We start from the raw sequence: 20014 nt of genomic DNA, 5'->3' as shown, positions 1-20014 counted from the left end.
AGTGCAGTATAAAATTACGTGCACCGCTCGAATAATACGTGCACAAACGAGCACATGCACATACTATTTCGACCCCTGAAGTCAAACCAGCTGGACATTTACTGTCCAAACACTCATGATCGAGTGTTTGTGTCCACAGGAGGAGACACTCTGTCCTACAGTCCACACAGAGACACAGAGGAACCAGAACAGAACCTGAACCCAGCACACAGAGGTTCAGTGAACGTGCAGCAGAAGGTGTGGAGGTGGATCAGAGAGTCAGAGGAGACTTCATAGAAGGACAGAGTGCCAGCAGGACAGTCCACAAACACTGAGACTCTGTGAGAGGATGAAGAGGAGCGAGGAAGGAGTGTTAGTCTGTTATTGTGACCAACAGAGTAACAATAATGATCATCAGAGCAGATCAGTCTCCAGGACTGATCATTAAGTCCAAACTCACAGTCCACACTGTCTCCTTTCCTTCTGATTTTTCTGTAAGTCACTGATATATAAATGTGTCCTCTCCACTCAAGCTCCCAGTAACAGCGACCAGTCAGACCAGTTGAAGACAGGACCTGAGGGCAAAGGTCAAATCTGTCTGGATGATCAGGATATGATTGATCCTCGTCCACATGTTCCACCTTTGTGTTGTTTTGGACAGTTTGAGTTTTCTGTTCGCTGAGTTTGGATCCAGAGAGAGTTCAGAGAAATCTGATGAAACAAAACAACACAGTTCTCAATCGATCAGTTCATCAATCAACACCACGGCAGTTCTCAGTCGATCAGTTCATTGATCGACACAGTTATCAGTCGATCAGTTCATTGATCAACACCACAACACAGAGTTATCAATTGATGGTTTGTAGCAGCCTTCATGTTGAACTCTGCTTCAGTGTCAGTAGGACTTGAATGAGTGATGTCACAGAGGGTGGTTTCTATGGAAACAGATGGATCAAAGTACAAAGACACTTACACTTCCTCAGACCTGGTCTCAGCCATCGGACTCCAACAGGATCCACCCTGAAAGGAGGAGGGGGGCGGAGCAACACATGGTCTTTAATCATGGAAACATCAACATGACATTGATCTCATCCACACACTTTAGTTCTTCTCTTCTAACACACTCATCGCTCCAAATGGATCACTGATTATCGATCACCTCTAACTGTGTGCTGATCAGCAGCAAACAACAACTTTTGGCTTTTTCAGGTTTGAAGATTCTGGTGAAAATCTGCTGAAGTTGATTTAACCTATCAGGGCTCACCGACCCTGCTGCTGGAGGTCACCTGACTCTGCAGGCTCCACCCACTGCTCATTAAGTCAGGTGTGCTCAGCCAATCAGCTGCAGGTGTTACATGTCCCCTCATATTGGAGCAGATCCTCCAGAACTAAAACTACATGTTTCCAAGATCATCAAGAACTAAATTTAAGTTTTATGTTTGAAAAATTTATTTCCTGCAGTTTTTATTTAAAAATCCTGTTTTAAATTTGGTGCCTTTTCGTTCCAGTTGGTGCAGAATGACGTCCACACTGATTTGGACCAATCAGCATGCAGTATTAGTGAGTGATCCCTTCGTAAGATGGCGGTGTCCACAAGTCCACAGATGAACCAGATCAGATTTTGTCTCAGAAAAATGTTTCACTCTGCAGTTTCTCCAATCACAGCCACAGAAGCCTATAAGTCCTTCAGAGTTGTCTGGGTGTCTTGGTGGCTTCCCTCACTCTCAGTCACTCAGTTTTTGAGAGCTGCCTGCTGCACACAGATTTACTCCACAGTATCAGACTGTTTGGATTTCTGAAGGATTGATGGAAATGAAGTCCGAGAAAATGTTCATGTGTTCATCTCCAAAGAAAACTGGCTGTGAAACTAATGATTTACTGCAGAACCACTGATGGTACTTTAAGATTTTCTATCATCCAGAACAAGTGAACCTTTAATGGTCCAGAAGCTGAAAAACTGCAGGAATTCGGAGACACAAACCTCAAACTTTGAATTCTTCACACTAAAAACTCAAAGTTTTGTTGGAGTTCAGAGATGTTCCATGAAGAAGCTTTTCTGAAGCTCTTTCATGTGACGCCTGTGAGGAAACACCAGACTGGACTCGTCAGCTCTCACTTTGGCTCTCACTGCGGTATTGTATCACTTCCTGTTCCGGAGCACAGCGGTGTTTTGCTGTATCTGTTCGCTGTTTAATCTGCGCAGTTAGATTGAACTAGATAACAATTTGTTTCCCAGTGTAATCGTCATGTGCCTTAACTAAAGCACTCCCTCTGCTGAATCACCTCTAAATTATTTACACATTATTCACTTTGTGTGTTCTTAGGAATCCGCTAGCTTAGCGCAGCTACTAGCTCTTAGCCGGTTTAGCATGGCAGCTTCTGTCTCTCCCGCACTTCTCTGCTCTGGGTGTGAAATGTTTAGTTATTCCTCGGCCTCCTATAGCAGTAATGGCACTTGTAATAAGTGTAGCTTATTCGTAGCTTTGGAGGCCAGGCTGGGTGAATTGGAGACTCAGCTCCGCACCTTGGAAAATCCTACAGCTAGCCAGGCCCCTGAAGTTGGTGCGGACCAAGGTAGCTTAGCCGCCGTTAGCTGTCCCCCAGCCGATCCCGAGCAGCTGGGACAGCAGGCCGGCTGGGTGACTGTGAGGAGGAAGTGTAGTCCTAAACAGAAGCCCCCTGTACACCACCAACCCATTAACATCTCTAACCGTTTTTCCCCACTTGGCGACACACCCGCCGAGGAACAAACTCTGGTTATTGGGGACTCTGTTTTGAGAAATGTGAAGTTAGCAACACCAGCAACCATAGTCAATTGTCTTCCGGGGGCCACAGCAGGCGACATTGAAGGAAATTTGAAACTGCTGGCTAAGGCTAAGCGTAAATTTGGTAAGACTGTAATTCATGTTGGCAGTAATAACACCCGGTTACGCCAATCGGAGGTCACTAAAATTAACATTGAATCAGTGTGTAACTTTGCAAAAACAATGTCGGACTCTGTAGTTTTCTCTGGGCCCCTCCCCAATCGGACCGGGAGTGACATGTTTAGAGGCATGTTCTCCTTGAATTGCTGGCTGTCTGAGTGGTGTCCAAAAAATGAAGTGGGCTTCATAGATAATTGGCAAAACTTCTGGGGAAAACCTGGTCTTATTAGGAGAGACGGCATCCATCCCACTTTGGATGGAGCAGCTCTCATTTCTAGAAATCTGGCCAATTTTATTAAACCCTCCAAACCGTGACTATCCAGGGTTTGGACCAGGAAGCAGAGTTGTAGTCTTACACACCTCTCTGCAGCTTCTCTCCCCCTGCCATCCCCCCAATACCCCATCCCCGTAGAGACGGTGCCTGCTCCCAGACCACCAACAACCAGAAAAATCTATTTAAGCATAAAAATTCAAAAAGAAAAAATAATATAGCACCTTCAACTGCACCACAGACTAAAACAGTTAAATGTGGTTTATTAAACATTAGGTCTCTCTCTTCTAAGTCCCTGTTAGTAAATGATATAATAATTGATCAACATATTGATTTATTCTGCCTTACAGAAACCTGGTTACAGCAGGATGAATATGTTCGTTTAAATGAGTCAACACCCCCGAGTCACACTAACTGTCAGAATGCTCGTAGCACGGGCCGAGAGGGAGGATTAGCAGCAATCTTCCACTCCTTCCACTTCCACTTTAATTAATCAAAAACCCGGACAGAGCTTTAATTCATTTGAAAGCTTGACTCTTAGTCCATCCAAATTGGAAGTCCCAAAAACCAGTTTTATTTGTTGTTATCTATCATCCACCTGGTCGTTACTGTGAGTTTCTCTGTGAATTTTCAGACCTTTTGTCTGACTTAGTGCTTAGCTCAGATAATTATAGTGGGCGATTTTAACATCCACATAAATGCTGAGAATGACAGCCTCAACACTGCATTTAATCTATTATTAGACTCAATTGGCTTCGCTCAAAATGTAAATGAGTCCAGCCACCACTTTAACCATACTTTAGATCTTGTTCTGACTTATGGTATGGAAATTGAAGACTTAACAGTATTCCCTGAAAACCCCCTTCTGTCTGATCATTTCTTAAAAACATTTACATTTACTTTAATGGACTACCCAGCAGTTGGGAATAAGTTTCATTACAGTAGAAGTCTTTCGGAAAGGGCTGTAACTAGGTTTAAGGATATGATTCCTTCTTTGTTATGTTCTCCAATGCCATATACCAACACAGTGCAGAGTAGCTACCTAAACCCTGTGAGTGAGATAGATTATCTCGTCAATAGTTTTACACCCTCACTGAGCACAATTTTGGATGCTGTAGCTCCTCTGAAAAAGAGAGCCTTAAATCAGAAGTGCCTGACTCCGTGGTATAACTCACAAACTCGCAGCTTAAAGCAGATAACCCGTAAGTTGGAGAGGAAATGGCATCTCACTAATTTAGAAGATCTTCACTTAGCCTGGAAAAAGAGTCTGTTGCTCTATAAAAAAGCCCTCTGTAAAGCTAGGACATCTTACTACTCATCACTAATTGAAGAAAATAAGAACCCCAGGTTTCTTTTCAGCACTGTAGCCAGGCTGACAAAGAGTCAGAGCTCTATTGAGCCGAGTATTCCTTTAACTAGTAATGACTTCATGACTTTCTTTGCTAATAAAATTTTAACTATTAGAGAAAAAATTACTCATATCGTTATCTTTGGCTGCTTTCAGTAATGCTGGTATTTGGTTAGACTCTTTCTCTCTGATTGTTCTGAGTTATTTTCATTAGTTACTTCCTCCAAACCATCAACATATTAGACCCCATTCCTACCAGGCTGCTCAAGGAAGCCCTACCATTAATTAATGCTTCGATCTTAAATATGATCAATCTATCTTTGTTAGTTGGCTATGTATCACAGGCTTTTAAGGTGGCAGTAATTAAACCATTACTTAAAAAGCCATCACTTGACCCAGCTATCTTAGCTAATTATAGGCCAATCTCCAACCTTCCTTTTCTCTCAAAAATTCTTGAAAGGGTAGCTGTAAAACAGCTAACTGATCATCTGCAGAGGAATGGTCTATTTGAAGAGTTTCAGTCAGGTTTTAGAATTCATCATAGTACAGAAACAGCATTAGTGAAGGTTACAAATGATCTTCTTATGGCCTCAGACAGTGGACTCATCTCTGTGCTTGTCCTGTCAGACCTCAGTGCTGCTTTTGATACTGTTGACCATAAAATTTTATTACAGAGATTAGAGCATGCCATAGGTATTAAAGGCACTGCGCTGCGGTGGTTTTGAATCATATTTATCTAATAGATTACAATTTGTTCATGTAAATGGGGAGTATTCTTCACAGACTAAGGTTAATTATGGAGTTCCACAAGGTTCTGTGCTATTATTTATTTATTTATTTCCTCTAGGCTGGACTATTGTAATTCATTATTATCAGGTTGTCCTAAAAGTTCCCTAAAAAGCCTTCAGTTAATTCAAAATGCTGCAGCTAGAGTACTGACGGGGACTAGAAGGAGAAAGCATATTTCACCCATATTGGCCTCTCTTCATTGGCTTCCTGTTAATTCTAGAATAGAATTTAAAATTCTTCTTCTTACTTATAAGGTTTTGAATAATCAGGTCCCATCTTATCTTAGGGACCTCATAGTACCATATCACCCCAATAGAATGCTTCGCTCTCAGACTGCAGGCTTACTTGTAGTTCCTAGGGTTTTTAAGAGTAGTATGGGAGGCAGAGCCTTCAGGCTCCTCTCCCGTGGAATCAGCTCCCAATTCGGATCAGGGAGACAGACACCCTGCTGCTATAGACTTAGACTGCTGGGGGATTCCCATGATGCACTGTGTTTCTTTCTCTTTTTGCTCTGTATGCACCACTCTGCATTTAATCATTGGTGATTGATCTCTGCTCTCTTCCACAGCATGTCTTTTTCCTGATTCTCTCCCCTCAGCCCCAACCAGTCCCAGCAGAAGACTGCCCCTCCCTGATCCTGGTTCTGCTGAAGTTTTCTTCCTGTTAAAAGGGAGTTTTTCCTTCCCACTGTCGCCAAGTGCTTGCTCACAGGGGGTCGTTTTGACCGTTGGGGTTTTTCTGTAATTATTGTATGGCTTTTGCCTTACAATATAAAGCGCCTTGGGGCAACTATTTGTTGTGATTTTGTGCTATATAAATAAAATTGATTTGATTAGCTGTGGCTGCAGCAGGTCCACAGGGAGAACATGCAGGCAGCAGGTGATCTCCAGGATCAGGTTGGTGACTCCTGCTTCAGAGAAATTAAGCTTTTTGTCTCCGTTCCTCTTTGAAACATGTGACTCTGAACAGACTGACAGTGAAAATGATCGACGACTGTTTTTGTTTGTCTTTGGACCAGAATGTGTGAACGACTAACAAATGATTTCCTCAAACACGTGAGCAGAACATACACACACATATGTTAGAGGTCAGCTGACCATCAGCTGGATCTCTGTCACGTGTTCATGTCAAACAGGAACAATGAGTCAGCACAGAGAGTTTGCTGAGTCGCTGTTTGTCAGTGTGAGGTGTTTGAGGTCAGCTCGGTGTGTCAGGTCCACAGGAACCACACGGAGCTCCTCCACCAGACCCAGTCCATACCTGAGAGAGTCCAGAGTCCGGAGTGGATCCAGCAGCTTGACTGAGTCTCCTGGATGGTTGTAGCTCAGGTCCAGCTCTCTGAGATGGGAGGGGTTGGAGGTCAGAGCTGAGGCCAGAAAAGCACAGCCTTCATGTGTGATCAGACAGCCTGCAGACACACAAACCAGCAGACACAATGTGAGGACAGTGTCAGGACGTTCCCACTTTGCAGCAGCACGGACACACTGATGTCTGCTGCAGGATGAGCTCATGACTGTGGTTCAAACACTGAGATCCATCAACACACACACAACATGACAGGGAGCAAAGCTGCAGCTTCACTCTGATTTATGGAGCTGCTGCACACATGGATGAGAGAGACGTTTTGAACCGTTTGAAGCAGAAACTAAATCCTGACCTGAGAGTCTCCAGGTGACAGTGTGGACTCTCCAGTCCAGCAGACAGCAGCGTCACTCCTGAATCCTGCAGCCGGTTCTTAGTCAGGTCCAGTTCTGTCAGACTGGAGGACAGAGCAGAGAACTGAAGACAGAACTTCACAGCTTCTCTGACAGATTACAGCCAGATAACCTGCAGAGACGATTCAAAACAAGAAAGATTTTCACTTTTAAATCACAGAAATTAAGTCTCTGTTCAAATTAGTGATGGAACAGATCACAGATGACCTCCCCCCCCACCGTTCAGATCACATATGAACTGTGATTTAACTCCAAAGTTTCCATCACAGTGTGAAATACAGATTTATTGTCCCTGTAAGTTGTTTTTAAAGGAATAACTGAGTAAATCTTGATGCAGAGTTTCAGTGAAATCAAAGTGTGAGCAGAAAAAGCTTTTGTGGGTTCACGTGCACGGAGTGAGTTCAAAGCAGACAGAATCTGCCCCCTTGTGGTCGGCAGCAGGCAGACTGAAGCTCCAAACGTGACAAAAACACTGAACCATCAGGAAGTTGAGGATGGAATGTGAGCGCTGATCTCACTGATATGGTTCAGATCAGTGAGTGTGAGCCGTGACGTCATCAGCAAAAAAAAAAAAAAAAAAAAAACTGTTCCTGACTGGTGTTTATCCTGAAAGAGCAGCAGAAATAAAGTTATTATTCCGATTTTTACCTTCTAACCAGATGATGGAGACGTCCTCACGTTGAAAAAGAATTTGAAGTTAGAAACTCTGGTCTGTTTTTTATGATGTTGTCAAAGGTGATTTTTATTCACCATCACTGTTCATGTTGTAATTTAATGTAACAAACGGTTTCAAATTCTTCTTTACAAACTGTTTTCATTGTTCAGTTAGAACTCAGTTATTTTTGTCTCCCCATAATCTTTTTTTTGTGATATGAAAATGATCCAACCGTGACTTTAAGTCTTGATCTGATCTGTGAGTTCTGTGATCTGTTATACCCAGAGTTCAAATGTCAAAGTGTCTCTGTACTTACAAAACTTTTTTAGATTCTTTGATCACTGGCAGCAGCAACAGAAGAGCCTCATGTGAAGGTTCATATTTTTTCAGGTCAAACACGTCCAGGTGTTGATCTGAGGACAGTAAGATGAAGGCCAGAGCTGATAAATAAAAACCAAACAGACCACATTCAGAGAGACGTCCAGAGTTCAGGAAATCTTGGATCTTATCCAGTAAAGAACGATCCTTCAGTTCATTCAGACAGTGGATCAGATTGATGTTTCTCTCTGCAAACAGATTCTTATTGAGCTTCTTCTTGATGTACTCGACTGTTTCATGATTGGTCCCTGAGATTCTGTCTGTCTGTGTCATCAGGCCTTGTAGGAGAGTCTGATTGGTCTGCAGGGAAAGACCCAGAAGGAAGCGCAGGAACAAGTCCAGGTGTCCATTTGGACTCTGTAAGGCCTCGTCCACAGCACTCTGATGGAGACATGCTAGTTCAGGTTCATCTTCAGATGTCTTTGATCTTCTGGATGATGTTTGTTCTTTGGACTGCAGATTGACTCCAGACTGGAAGGAAGGCAGTCTTCCGAAGTGGCGTCTTCGTTCAGGTTCATCTTGATCTTCTGACATATCGCTGTCAAGAAAAGTGCTTTGTCAAATTCTTCAGACATCTCAGACCTTCTGGATCTTGTTTGTTCTTGTACAGCAGGTTGACTCCAGACTGGATGAAGGTCAGATGGACATAAAGACCAGCCAGAAACTCCTGAAGACTCAGATGGATGAAGCAGAAGACCTTGTCCTGGTAGAGTCCTCTCTCCTCTTTAAAGATCTGTGTGAAGACTCCTGAGTACACTGAGGCTGCTCTGATATCGATGCCACACTCTGTCAGGTCCTCTTCATAGAAAATCAGGTTCCCCAAAAGCCAGTTTTCCCAGAGACACAATCATCTCCCTGTTCTCTGGATTCCACAGTGGATCTGTCTCAGCTCCTCCATCATACTTGACCTTCTTCACTCTGGACTGAACCACCAGGAAGTAGATGTACATCTCAGTCAGGGTCTCTGGCAGCTCTAGTGTGTTTCTAGTGTCCAACACGTCCTCCAGAACTGTAGCAGTGATCCAGCAGAAGACTGGGATGTGACACATGATGTGGAGGCTTCGTGATGTCTTCACGTGGGAGATGATTCTTCTGGACTGCTCCTCATCTCTGAATCTCTTCCTGAAGTACTCCTCCTTCTGAGGGTGAGTGAAGCCTCTGACCTCTGTCACCATGTCCACACACTCAGGAGGGATCTGATTGGCTGCTGCAGGCCGTGTGGTGATCCAGAGGCGAGCAGAAGGAAACAGGTTCCTCCTGATGAGGTTTGTCAGCAGAACATCCACTGAGCTTGACTCTGTGACATCAGTCAGGATGTCATTGCTGTGGAAGTCCAGAGGGAGGCGACACTCATCCAGACCGTCCAAGATGATCAAGACCTGGAAGTGCTGGAAGCTGCAGATTCCTGCTTCTTTGGTTTCAGGAAAGAAGTGATGAACAAGTTCCACCAAACTGAACTTCTTCTCTTTCAGCACATTCACCTCTCTGAAAGTGAATGGAAATATGAAGTGGAAGTCCTGGTTGGTTCGTCCTTCAGCCCAGTCCAGAGTCCACTTCTGTGTTAAGACAGTTTTCCCGATGCCGACCACGCCCTTTGTCAGCACTGTTCTGATTGGTGGCTGAGTGTCAGCTGAGGCTTTAAAGATGTCTTCACATGTGATGGTTCTTTGTGGTGTGTCTGTTTTCCTGGATGCTGCTTCAATGTGTCTGACCTCATGCTCCTGGTTGACCTCTGAAGCCCCGCCCTCTGTGATGTAGAGCTCTGTGTATCTCCTTCAGAAGAGTCGTCTTTCCTGCTTAGAGATCCCCTCAAACACACGCTCAAACTTCTGCTTCACCTTAGATTTGAATTTATGACAAACTTCAGCACGAGTTCCTGAAAGAACAAACAGCACAGATCAGTTACTGAATGATGACATCACTTCCTGTTTCCCTGACAGAATTCACACATGAATATATTTCAAATGGACAAACATCATGTCATTTAGCGTCTGTGTTAAATGTGGACTGAAGTCCTCTTACTGCTCTGCAGACAGTCAGCCAGCTCATCATAATTCATGCTCCTCATGAAGGCCACTGTGAGGTCCAGGAAAACCAGTCGGATGCTCCTCTGCTCCTCATCCTCACTCTGACTCTCCAAGTATTCTGCATCATTTGTCAGGAGAAACTTCTGGATCATCTTCAGCTCATGTTTCATAAACATCCCCATGTTCTCCTCGATGTTCTGTAGCAGAACATCAACATGGACGAAGAAACTCATCACTTTGTTACAAGTTTGGATTCTGTCTCCACATTATATGTTTCACTGTGTGAGATTCTCTGGATTTTGTTCAGAAAATTCAGTTCAATTAAAAACAGACTGAAAAGTTAAACCCTTGAGATCATCATTTTTCTGAATTTATATAAAAAACAAAAAAATTCTCACATTAAAACAACGACAATAACAGTCAGTGTGTCCCTGTTGATGAATCCATGAATGATGGACTGATGAACATAAACATCATCCAAGTGTTTGTTGCTGCAGCATGGAGACATTATGAACAAACTGTCCAATGAGGACATCAGATGGACGTCAACAGACCGTAAACATGTGGTTCAGCCGTCTTTGATGCTGCTGAGCAGATGGAACCCTGAGAACCTCTGAGCTCTGCTGCTTCACTCTGTGGACCAATCAGAAACAGTTTACTCACATGATGTCTGAACACAAACAGCTTATAGTTCACATCAACCTGAATCATCTTGGTCTGAACTCTCAACTGGTTTTCATGGTCGTCTGTTGGTCCCCCTGAGAGTCCCACAGTGGGCTTGACTGTCCGTCCACACAGGACCTCACACTGACCTTGTTGGTTGTGTTTCCCTTCCACAGTCTTGGCAGGACGGCCCGCCGTGCCAGAAACAGTGACGGCTCCTCCATCAGCACCACTAAATGAAGAGCTTTGATCCTGACTGAAGATGTTAAATGTTGACTTCCTGTCTGTGTTTCTGGTGTCTGCAGTGAGGATCAAACTGAATGATCAGGAACTCAGGATCCGTTCATACAGCTGCTGTTATTTTACAGATGTCCATGTCCTGTTTGTCTCCTCACAACTCGCTGGTACCAATGAACCTCCTCCCTCTACAGGATTCTAAGTCGCTCTCACCGAGTCCGTTCTCCAGCAGGTCGGGAAATCTCTGTACGCTGTAAACGGAAACACGATTTTCCTCAAAGTTGTCTCTTTCTGTCCAGATCAGATGGTCCTGAAAGTAGCAAACCAGCTGTGGACTTTGACACCACCAGGTCCAAAGAATCCAACAAGGTTCAAGAACCTGAAGTCTAAACTGTGACTTTTCCACACTGAGGCTGGAAAGTTTCCTCACAGCTTCCAGATATAAATTCTGTCCTTTCTGTTGAAGTTGATATATTGTGTCCAACTGGAAGCTTTTCTCAAAATGTTAATCAGTCAAATCGTTTGTCTTCTACCCGTTTAAACAACTTAAATTATAAAGTATCCTGAGAAGACACATGAGGGTCACAAAGTTTAACAAGTTCTGTCCCTAACTCAGCATCTGATGTCAAACAAAACCCGAGAATCTAATCCTGTAGTTACAAGAAGACGACTGAGGGAGAGATGCGACCAAACGTCCTCAGTCTGGTTCAAACCTGGTTGTCGTCTTCTGAACATCATCTACTTTTATGGATCAGACCACAATATAACAGATTACAGTCATGAATCAGTGTGGGACCATTGGTCATCACCAGGTCGAGTCCTTTAAATGCTGTGGACATGAAGACAGTCCATCTCGGTTGCCTTTTGAATATGCAGGTCCAAAGTCAATGTTGGACCTAAAATCACACCAACATTTTTCACTCTTTCATGACGTTTCTGTGTAGGCTCTCAGTTGTCCAGGTGGTTTCCATAGTAGAGAAGCTTGAATCTTCGACTTCATGTCAAGCAACCCAGTCCAGTCGAAGATTCAAGCTTCTCTACTCTTTCATGACGATGAATTCCACAATCACCCAGAGATGATGAGAACTGGTCATTTGAGGCGACTTTGTATGACAGAGTCAGGAACAACCGTCTCATTCCTCAAGGTTCAGGGGACAACTGTGGTAAGTCCTATTTCAGTGCCTGATCTGGATTCAAGTCCATCGTGTTTACACGACATTTTAGGGATCAAGATTGAAGTGGACAATGGGAAGGAATGCATAATTTACGGAGAGGTACAACAGGGACACAGACAACGGGCCAGAAGGTTCACAGACTTCCAGAGGATTGTGGGAGGAGAAAATGGTGGTTCAGAGGACCAACAGGAGACACTCGAGTCACGGGAAATCACGGGAAAACACTGGGAAGCAACAAGTAAAATAACGTCAGCATCCAAAATCAAAGCAGGATGTTTAGAAACGCTGAGTCTGAAAATTCTTTGCTCTGTTCAAACAGCACATGGGATTTTGGGGGCGGATCATTTTGACCTCATCTGTAAACGCTCCTGAATGAAGTGAAGACTGTCGGGGTCCAAGGAGGACAATATTTAATGGAACTGTTCAATGAAGTCATGTCAGATGTCTGAGGACTGTCCTTGTTCACAGGCAGTCGTTACACTACATGTGTCCAGTGGCCGAGTCCAACGGAACCGATCCCTGGAGGTCCTCTGTAAGTGGACCAGGTTCAGCACAGAGCCCTCAACACGAGTCAAACCAGCTGGAGTTTGGGGTCAAGGTGCTTGGCCACAGTGAGGATCACACAGTGTGACAAACAGCACCAAGTGTTTATTAAAGATCAGAAAACATGATCATAAATAATGTTTGAAGGACAAATAACTGCAAATATCTTTACAGCAGGTCACAGTTTCATGTCCATCATATAAATACCTCCGTTTAAAATCAGTCCAAATGTCCTTTGAACTGTCACTCTTCATGGACACGTAGCTGGGTTCAGGTCCACGTGCTCGGCCCCGCTGTGACCTGGAACACACACACAGCACCGAGCATGAATAATGATGGTGCGGCGATGTGAGCGCTGAGCTCTGACGCGGTCCACAGTCACAGATCCTGGTCTCAACTCTGAGCTCTGGTCTGGATCGAGGGTCCCTCCTCTATGTCCTCACCTTCACACAGACACAACAACATGCTGTCACACAGGAGGTTCCCAGCATTCCTCTGGGTCACATGACAAACTACACCCACACCTTGATGTGTCGCCATTTTTACCCCGAGACTAAATATGGCCATCAGGTATTGTGAACACTTGGCGCTTCTGTCAAACCATCTGTGCACACAACGCTGCTCAGAGTAACAGTGACACCTGGTGGCTCATGTGAGAACTGTCAAACATGTCACATGACAGTCATCTGCTAAACTGGCCAAAAGTGGAGGAAGCTCCTCCTTTTGGAGGATTACGAGCAACGTAGTGGAGCTCTTGAGTGTTCCATCAAGTGGTGGGTACATGATAGCCGCTGTTTTGAGGTAAGGACACTGATGTTTTGTTGACAAACATAAACTTAGCCTCCTCTGTATCAGGATAAAAACTTTAAGTTGGGGTAATGTGAAACTTTAGCCAACTAAGCGCTTTGTGCAACAACTAAATCAAATCAAATCAATTTCATTTATATAGTGCCAAATCACAACAAACAGTTGCCCCAAGGCGCTTCATATTGCAAGGCAAAGCCATACAATAATTACAGAAAAACCCCAACTGTCAAAACGACCCCCTGTGAGCAAGCACTTGGCGACAGTGGGAAGGGAAAACTCCCTTTTAACAGGAAGAAACCTCCAACAGAACCAGGCTCAGGGAGGGGCAGTCTTCTGCTGGGACTGGTTGGGGCTGAGGGAGAGAACCAGGAAAAAGACATGCTGTGGAGGGGAGCAGAGATCAATCACTAATGATTAAATGCAGAGTGGTGCATACAGAGCAAAAAGAGAAAGAAACACTCAGTGCATCATGGGAACCCCCCAGCAGTCTAAGTCTATAGCAGCATAACTAAGGGATGGTTCAGGGTCACCTGATCCAGCCCTAACTATAAGCTTTAGCAAAAAAGGAAAGTTTTAAGCCTAATCTTAAAGTAGAGAGGGTGTCTGTCTCCCTGATCCGAATTGGGAGCTGGTTCCACAGGAGAGGAGCCTGAAAGCTGAAGGCTCTGCACCTCATTCTACTCTTACAAACCCTAGGAACTACAAGTAAGCCTGCAGTCTGAGGAGCAAAGCGCTCTATTGGGGTGATATGGTACTATGAGGTCCCTAAGAATAAGATGGGACCTGATTATTCAAAACCTTGTAAGTAAGAAGAAGAATTTTAAATTCTATTCTAGAATTAACAGGAAGCCAATGAAGAGAGGCCAATATGGGTGAGATATGCTCTCTCCTTCTAGTCCCTGTCAGTACTCCTAGCTGCCAGCATTTTGAATTAACTGAAGGCTTTTCAGGGAACTTTTAGTACAACCTGATAATAATGAATTACAATAGTCAGCCTAGAGGAAATAAATGCATGAATTAGTTTTTTCAGCATCACTCTGAGACAAGACCTTTCTAATTTTAGAGATATTGCGCAAATGCAAAAAAGAGTCCTACATATTTGTTTAATATGCGCATTGAATGACATATCCTGATCAAAAATGACTCCAAGATTTCTCACAGTATTACTAGAGGTCAGGGTAATGCCATCCAGAGTAAGGATCTGGTTAGACACCATGTTTCTAAGATTTGTGGGGCCAAGTACAATAACTTCAGTTTTATCTGAGTTTAAAAGCAGGAAATTAGAGGTGATCCATGTCTTTATGTCTGTAAGACAATCCTGCAGTTTAGCTCATTGGGTGTGTCCTCGGCTTCATGGACAGATAAAGCTGGTATCATCTGCGTAACAATGAAAATTTAAGCAATGCTGTCTAATAATACTGCCTAAGGGAAGCATGTATAAAGTGAATAAAATTGGTTAGCACAGAACCTTGTGGAACTCCATAATTAACCTTAGTCTGTGAAGAAGATTCCCCATTTACATGAACAAATTGTAATCTATTAGATAAATATGATTCAAACCACTGCAGCGCAGTGCCTTTAATACCTAATGGCACGCTCTAATCTCTGTAATAAAATTTTATGGTCAACAGCATCAAAAGCAGCACTGAGGTCTAACAGAACAAGCACAGAGATGAGTCCACTGTCTGAGGCCATAGAAGATCATTTGTAACCTTCACTAATGCTGTTTCTGTACTATGATGAATTCTAAACCCTGACTGAAACTCTTCAAATAGACCATTCCTCTGCAGATGATCAGTTAGCTGTTTTACAACTACCCTTTCAAGAATTTTTGAGAGAAAAGGAAGGTTGGAGATTGGCCTATAATTAGCTAAGATAGCTGGGTCAAGTGATGGCTTTTAAGTAATGGTTTAATTACTGCCACCTTAAAAGCCTGTGGTACATAGCCAACTAATAAAGACAGCTTGATCATATTTAAGATCGAAGCATTAATTAATGGTAGGGCTTCCTTGAGCAGCCTGGTAGGAATGGGGTCTAACAGACATGTTGATGGTTTGGAGGAAGTAACTAATGAAAATAACTCAGACAGAACAATCAGAGAGAAAGCGTCTAACCAAATACCGGCATCACTGAAAGCAGCCAAAGAGAACGATATGACTTTGGGATGGTTATGAATAATTTATTCTCTAATAGTTAACATTTTATTAGCAAAGAAAGTCATGAAGTCATTACTAGTTAAAGTTAAAGGAATACTACGCTCAATAGAGCTCTGACTCTTTGTCAGCCTGGCTACAGTGCTGAAAAGAAACCTGGGGTTGTTCCTATTTTCTTCAATTAGTGATGAGTAGTAAGAAGTCCTAGCTTTACGGAGGGCTTTTTTATAGAGCAAAAGACTCTTTTTCCAGGCTAAGTGAAGATCTTCTAAATTAGTGAGACGCCATTTCCTCTCCAACTTACGGGTTATCTGCTTTAAGCTGCGAGTTTGAGAGTTATACCACGGAGTCAGGCACTTCTGATTTAAGGCTCTCTTTTTCAGAGGAGCTACAGCATCCAAAGTTGTCCTCAATGAGGATGTAAAACTATTGACGAGATACTCTATCTCACTCACAGAGTTTAGGTAGCTACTCTGCACTGTGTTGGTATATGGCATTGGAGAACATAACAAAGAAGGAATCATATCCTTAAACCTAGTTACAGCGCTTTCTGAAAGACTTCTACTGTAATGAAACTTATTCCCCACTGCTGGGTAGTCCATCAGAGTAAATGTAAATGTTATTAAGAAATGATTAGACAGAAGGGGGTTTTCAGGGAATACTGTTAAGTCTTCAATTTCCATACCATAAGTCAGAACAAGATCTAAGGTATGATTAAAGTGGTGGGTGGACTCATTTACATTTTGAGCAAAGCCAATCGAGTCTAACAATAGATTAAATGCAGTGTTGAGGCTGTCATTCTCAGCATCTGTGTGGATGTTAAAATCGCCCACTATAATTATCTTATCTGAGCTAAGCACTAAGTCAGACAAAAGGTCCGAAAATTCACAGAGAAACTCACAGTAACAACCAGGAAGACGATAGATAACAACAAATAAAACTGGTTTTTGGGACTTCCAATTTGGATGGACAAGACTAAGAGACAAGCTTTCAAATAAATTAAAGCTCTGTCTGGGTTTTTGAATAATTAATAAGCTGGAGTGGAAGATTGCTGCTAATCCTCCGACTCGGCCCGTGCTATGAGCGTTCTGGCAGTTAGTGTGACTCGGGGGTGTTGACTCATTTAAACTAACATATTCATCCTGCCGTAACCAGGTTTCTGTAAGGCAGAATAAATCAATATGTTGATCAATTATTATATCATTTACTAACAGGGACTTAGAAGAGAGAGATCTAATGTTTAATAGACCACATTTAACTGTTTTAGTCTGTGGTGCAGTTGAAGGTGCTATATTATTTTTTCTTTTTGAATTTTTATGCTTAAATAGATTTTTACTGGTTGTTGGTGGTCTGGGAGCAGGCACCGTCTCTACAGGGATGGGGTAATGAGGGGATGGCAGGGGGAGAGAAGCTGCAGAGAGGTGTGTAAGACTACAACTCTGTTTCCTGGTCCCAACCCTGGATTTGTCACGGTTTAGAGGATTTAAAACCTTTTATTTCCTTTGAGTGCTGCGTCATAAAAGTGCTACATCGATTAGCTCCTCACACTGGTTATTTATTTATGTGGAAGCATTACAGCGCCACATACAGCCCTGGAATATGTACTACAGCATTTTCAGTGCGGTTTCGCTCTGTTTTGTGTGGACAGAAATATTTCCTGAAACGGTGCCGTGTTTATGAACACTTTTTGAAAACAACAAAGAAGAAGACTGTATAGGGAAGGTTTCATTTCTGTGTGAACAAGAACTCAAAATGCTTGAAACATTTTCATTTACAAGAAATGAGTCTAGAATATATATTTACAATTACTGACAAAAACTACTGAACTTTTTCACCAGCACACTGCGAACCCTAACCTTAAAAATCTATCTATATAATGATCTTCATGACTAAATCAAAGGTTACCAAATTAAAAAGACAGAGACATTAACAGCTGAGTGACCTCATTAATTAATAATGTGAATTATGAGCTAAACATACAGTTAAAGTAAATAATTTGACAACAAAATGAATTTATTATGCCCAAAATAAAACTGGGATGACGCAATTTTCACAGGAAGTGAAATAATTGTGATTATTTTTGACACTTTAGGGGAAGTCTAGTGGTTAAGTGTTGGGCCTGACACCAGAGGATCCTCGGTTCAAATCCCAGCCTGACCAGAAAATCACTGAGGGCCCTTGGGCAAGGTCCTTAATCTCCAAGTTGCTCTTGGTGTGTAGTGAGCACCTTGTATGGCAGCAGCCTGACATTGGGGTGAATGTGAGGCATTATTGTAAAGTGCTTTGAGCGTCTGATGCAGATAGAAAAGCGCTATATAAATGCAGTCCATTTATTTATTTGACACTTACCACGACCCTTCATCAACTTCTTGGTGTCTTCATGTCCTTCAGACTCTGAGGGACACTCCCCCCTCGTCCTCTTCATGGTTTTTGTTTTCCCTCTCAGAACTCTGTGGTGGGTCTCCTGAGGTTGGATTCTTGTGGTCCAAGAAATGTTTTGTTCTGTCTGTCAGTGATTTGGCTGCTGAACTCTGACTGTGGAAATCAGCCTGCAGACTGAAGAAGAACTGGAGAAGATCAGACAGATCACTGCTCCTCAACATTCACTCATACTGTGAAGAAAAGTTTAATTTAAGGTCCACACATTTTTTTTGATGAAGCATTGAGTGAGACATGATTTACACCTTTTACTTCACACAGCTCCAGACTGAATGTTGGACTTTTTTCTGATCTAGTTGTAGAATTTGTCCACATTGTGATGATCTTAACAGCTGTCCATGTCATGTGGAGCTGCATCAGAGAGGCAGTGTAAAACTTGTGCCAAATCAACACGCAGATCCGGATCAGAACAACTGTGGCCACACCCACTAAAAAAAGGACCAAATCTAAATTAGTCACACGTGCAGACATTCATATTGTTTGGTTATTGTTTGGTATTTTTCAAACATGCTGTCAGGTTTAGCCTTGTGAAGTGTTCTGAAGTCGTCAGTAGGCGTTTTGTTTCCCTCATCCTGTTCTCCTACATGCAGCTTTGCGTTAATGTGGAGACTCAGCTGTGGGTCTAGATGTTTTGCTGTCCATCCACCAGTGAGACACTTTGCTCGACCACGAAAACAACAGACGGTGCCGGAAAGCCAACTGAGAGACATTCCTCCCACTATACTGAAGAAGGAATATTCAGCTGTTCCACTCGCTGCAACCACTGATGATACTGTCAAGCGACTTCTTTCATTGGAGTTGGCAAGTAAGACGGATAAAGTTGAGGTTAAAAAAGAACAGCTCATAGTGAAAGTCCAGAGGGATTGTACCGATCGTGACTCAGTGGAAGTCAGGGTGGCAAAGTTGACAGCAATGATCCAAAACTGCCGTGAACACCTACAAAAGCATCACAAGGACAAAGCTAATAAGAGGAAGATGCTGTTGGCTGTGGACCACAGGAAAAAGCTTTTGAAAAAACTGAGATTGGTTCACTATGAAGCCTTTGAGAAGGTTTGTGAGCAGCTTGGCATCACCTACACCTTCCCTCCAGAGAACTACAGACGGGCCACTAATCGCTGGCTGGACAAGAAGGCCTTTTCTGTTCAGGTTTTTAAGGAACTCCAGAAACAGAAGAGCTGAGCAGAAGCTTAAGATGAAGCAAAGCTTGGCCTCGAAAGTTACAGCTGAGACCAAAAGTGAAGGGACACAGTAAAAATGCAATATTATTGACTATTGGTTCCAAATCTACTGAGAACATCTAGTTTGACTTTTGTGATGAATAATGTGGCTTCTAGATAAATTTATTTCAATTTATTTTTTAATTTGTCAGTTCACAGAATTTGTCTGGATATGTTAGAATTTAATGTACATAAAAGTTCCGAAAATGGAAAAGAAAAAAACAAAAAAACAACCTACACTTGATGTTTATGTTCTATTTTGGATCAATTGTCTGCATTTATAGTGTGTTCATTTTTGTATCTCGAAATGCCAAATAAAAATGTTGGAATAAAAATAAAATCAACAGTCTGCACGCCTCCTGGCGCCTGTCGGTCACGTGATTTCTGGGAACCAGCAGGAGCTTCGACTCGCTGCAGGACTCGACACGAGCTTCAGGATTCCGACACACAGTTCAGTCTGCGCACGCGGCCAACAAGTTATTAAGATGAGTTCAAACAAGACGACGACAAAGAGTTTTAACTCAAAGTCTTCATCAGGGCGTTTTCTTCACTCATAAATCTAAAGTTTGTCGGCGTCATAATATCTCTGAGCGAATCTGAAGACCGACGGCGAACAGACGGAAAATACATTTAACACTTAATGACGTCATTGACAAGATAAAACAACCTTTACCTGATGACCAGCGGCCGACAG

At 42.9% G+C, this 20014-nt stretch overlaps 2 protein-coding genes, 1 long non-coding RNA gene and 1 pseudogene across 3 annotated transcripts in view; 1 reads left to right on the top strand and 3 right to left on the bottom strand.

Annotated features, from left to right (window-relative positions):
- Window positions 1-10736, bottom strand: part of LOC117504825 (protein NLRC3-like) — a 577399-nt gene extending 566663 nt beyond the window's left edge. Inside the window, exons 1-2 of the mRNA XM_034164364.1 lie at window positions 10641-10736; window positions 10082-10283 (exon numbers count right to left, since the gene is read on the bottom strand). Coding sequence (XP_034020255.1) covers window positions 10082-10283; window positions 10641-10649 — 211 coding nt within the window. The 5' untranslated portion in view covers window positions 10650-10736. The remainder of the gene's footprint in view (window positions 1-10081; window positions 10284-10640) is intronic.
- Window positions 1-18460, bottom strand: part of LOC117504818 — a 3434143-nt gene extending 3415683 nt beyond the window's left edge. Inside the window, exon 1 of the mRNA XM_034164343.1 lies at window positions 18014-18460. Coding sequence (XP_034020234.1) covers window positions 18014-18089 — 76 coding nt within the window. The 5' untranslated portion in view covers window positions 18090-18460. The remainder of the gene's footprint in view (window positions 1-18013) is intronic.
- LOC117504868 lies at window positions 1148-8136 on the bottom strand. Its single transcript, XR_004558924.1, has 4 exons — window positions 7998-8136; window positions 6969-7138; window positions 6572-6719; window positions 1148-1210 (listed from the first exon to the last, which is right to left on the bottom strand). It is a non-coding gene; the product is annotated as an uncharacterized LOC117504868 (long non-coding RNA).
- A 146-nt stretch (window positions 18461-18606) lies between the features above and the next one.
- Window positions 18607-19370, top strand: LOC117504849 (annotated as a pseudogene).
- Window positions 19371-20014: the final 644 nt, after the last annotated feature.

The sequence above is a fragment of the Thalassophryne amazonica genome, chromosome 23 (genome assembly GCF_902500255.1).
Source record: "Thalassophryne amazonica chromosome 23, fThaAma1.1, whole genome shotgun sequence".
Classification (NCBI taxonomy): Eukaryota; Metazoa; Chordata; class Actinopteri; order Batrachoidiformes; family Batrachoididae; genus Thalassophryne; species Thalassophryne amazonica.
This window is presented reverse-complemented; position numbering and strand designations above follow the sequence as displayed.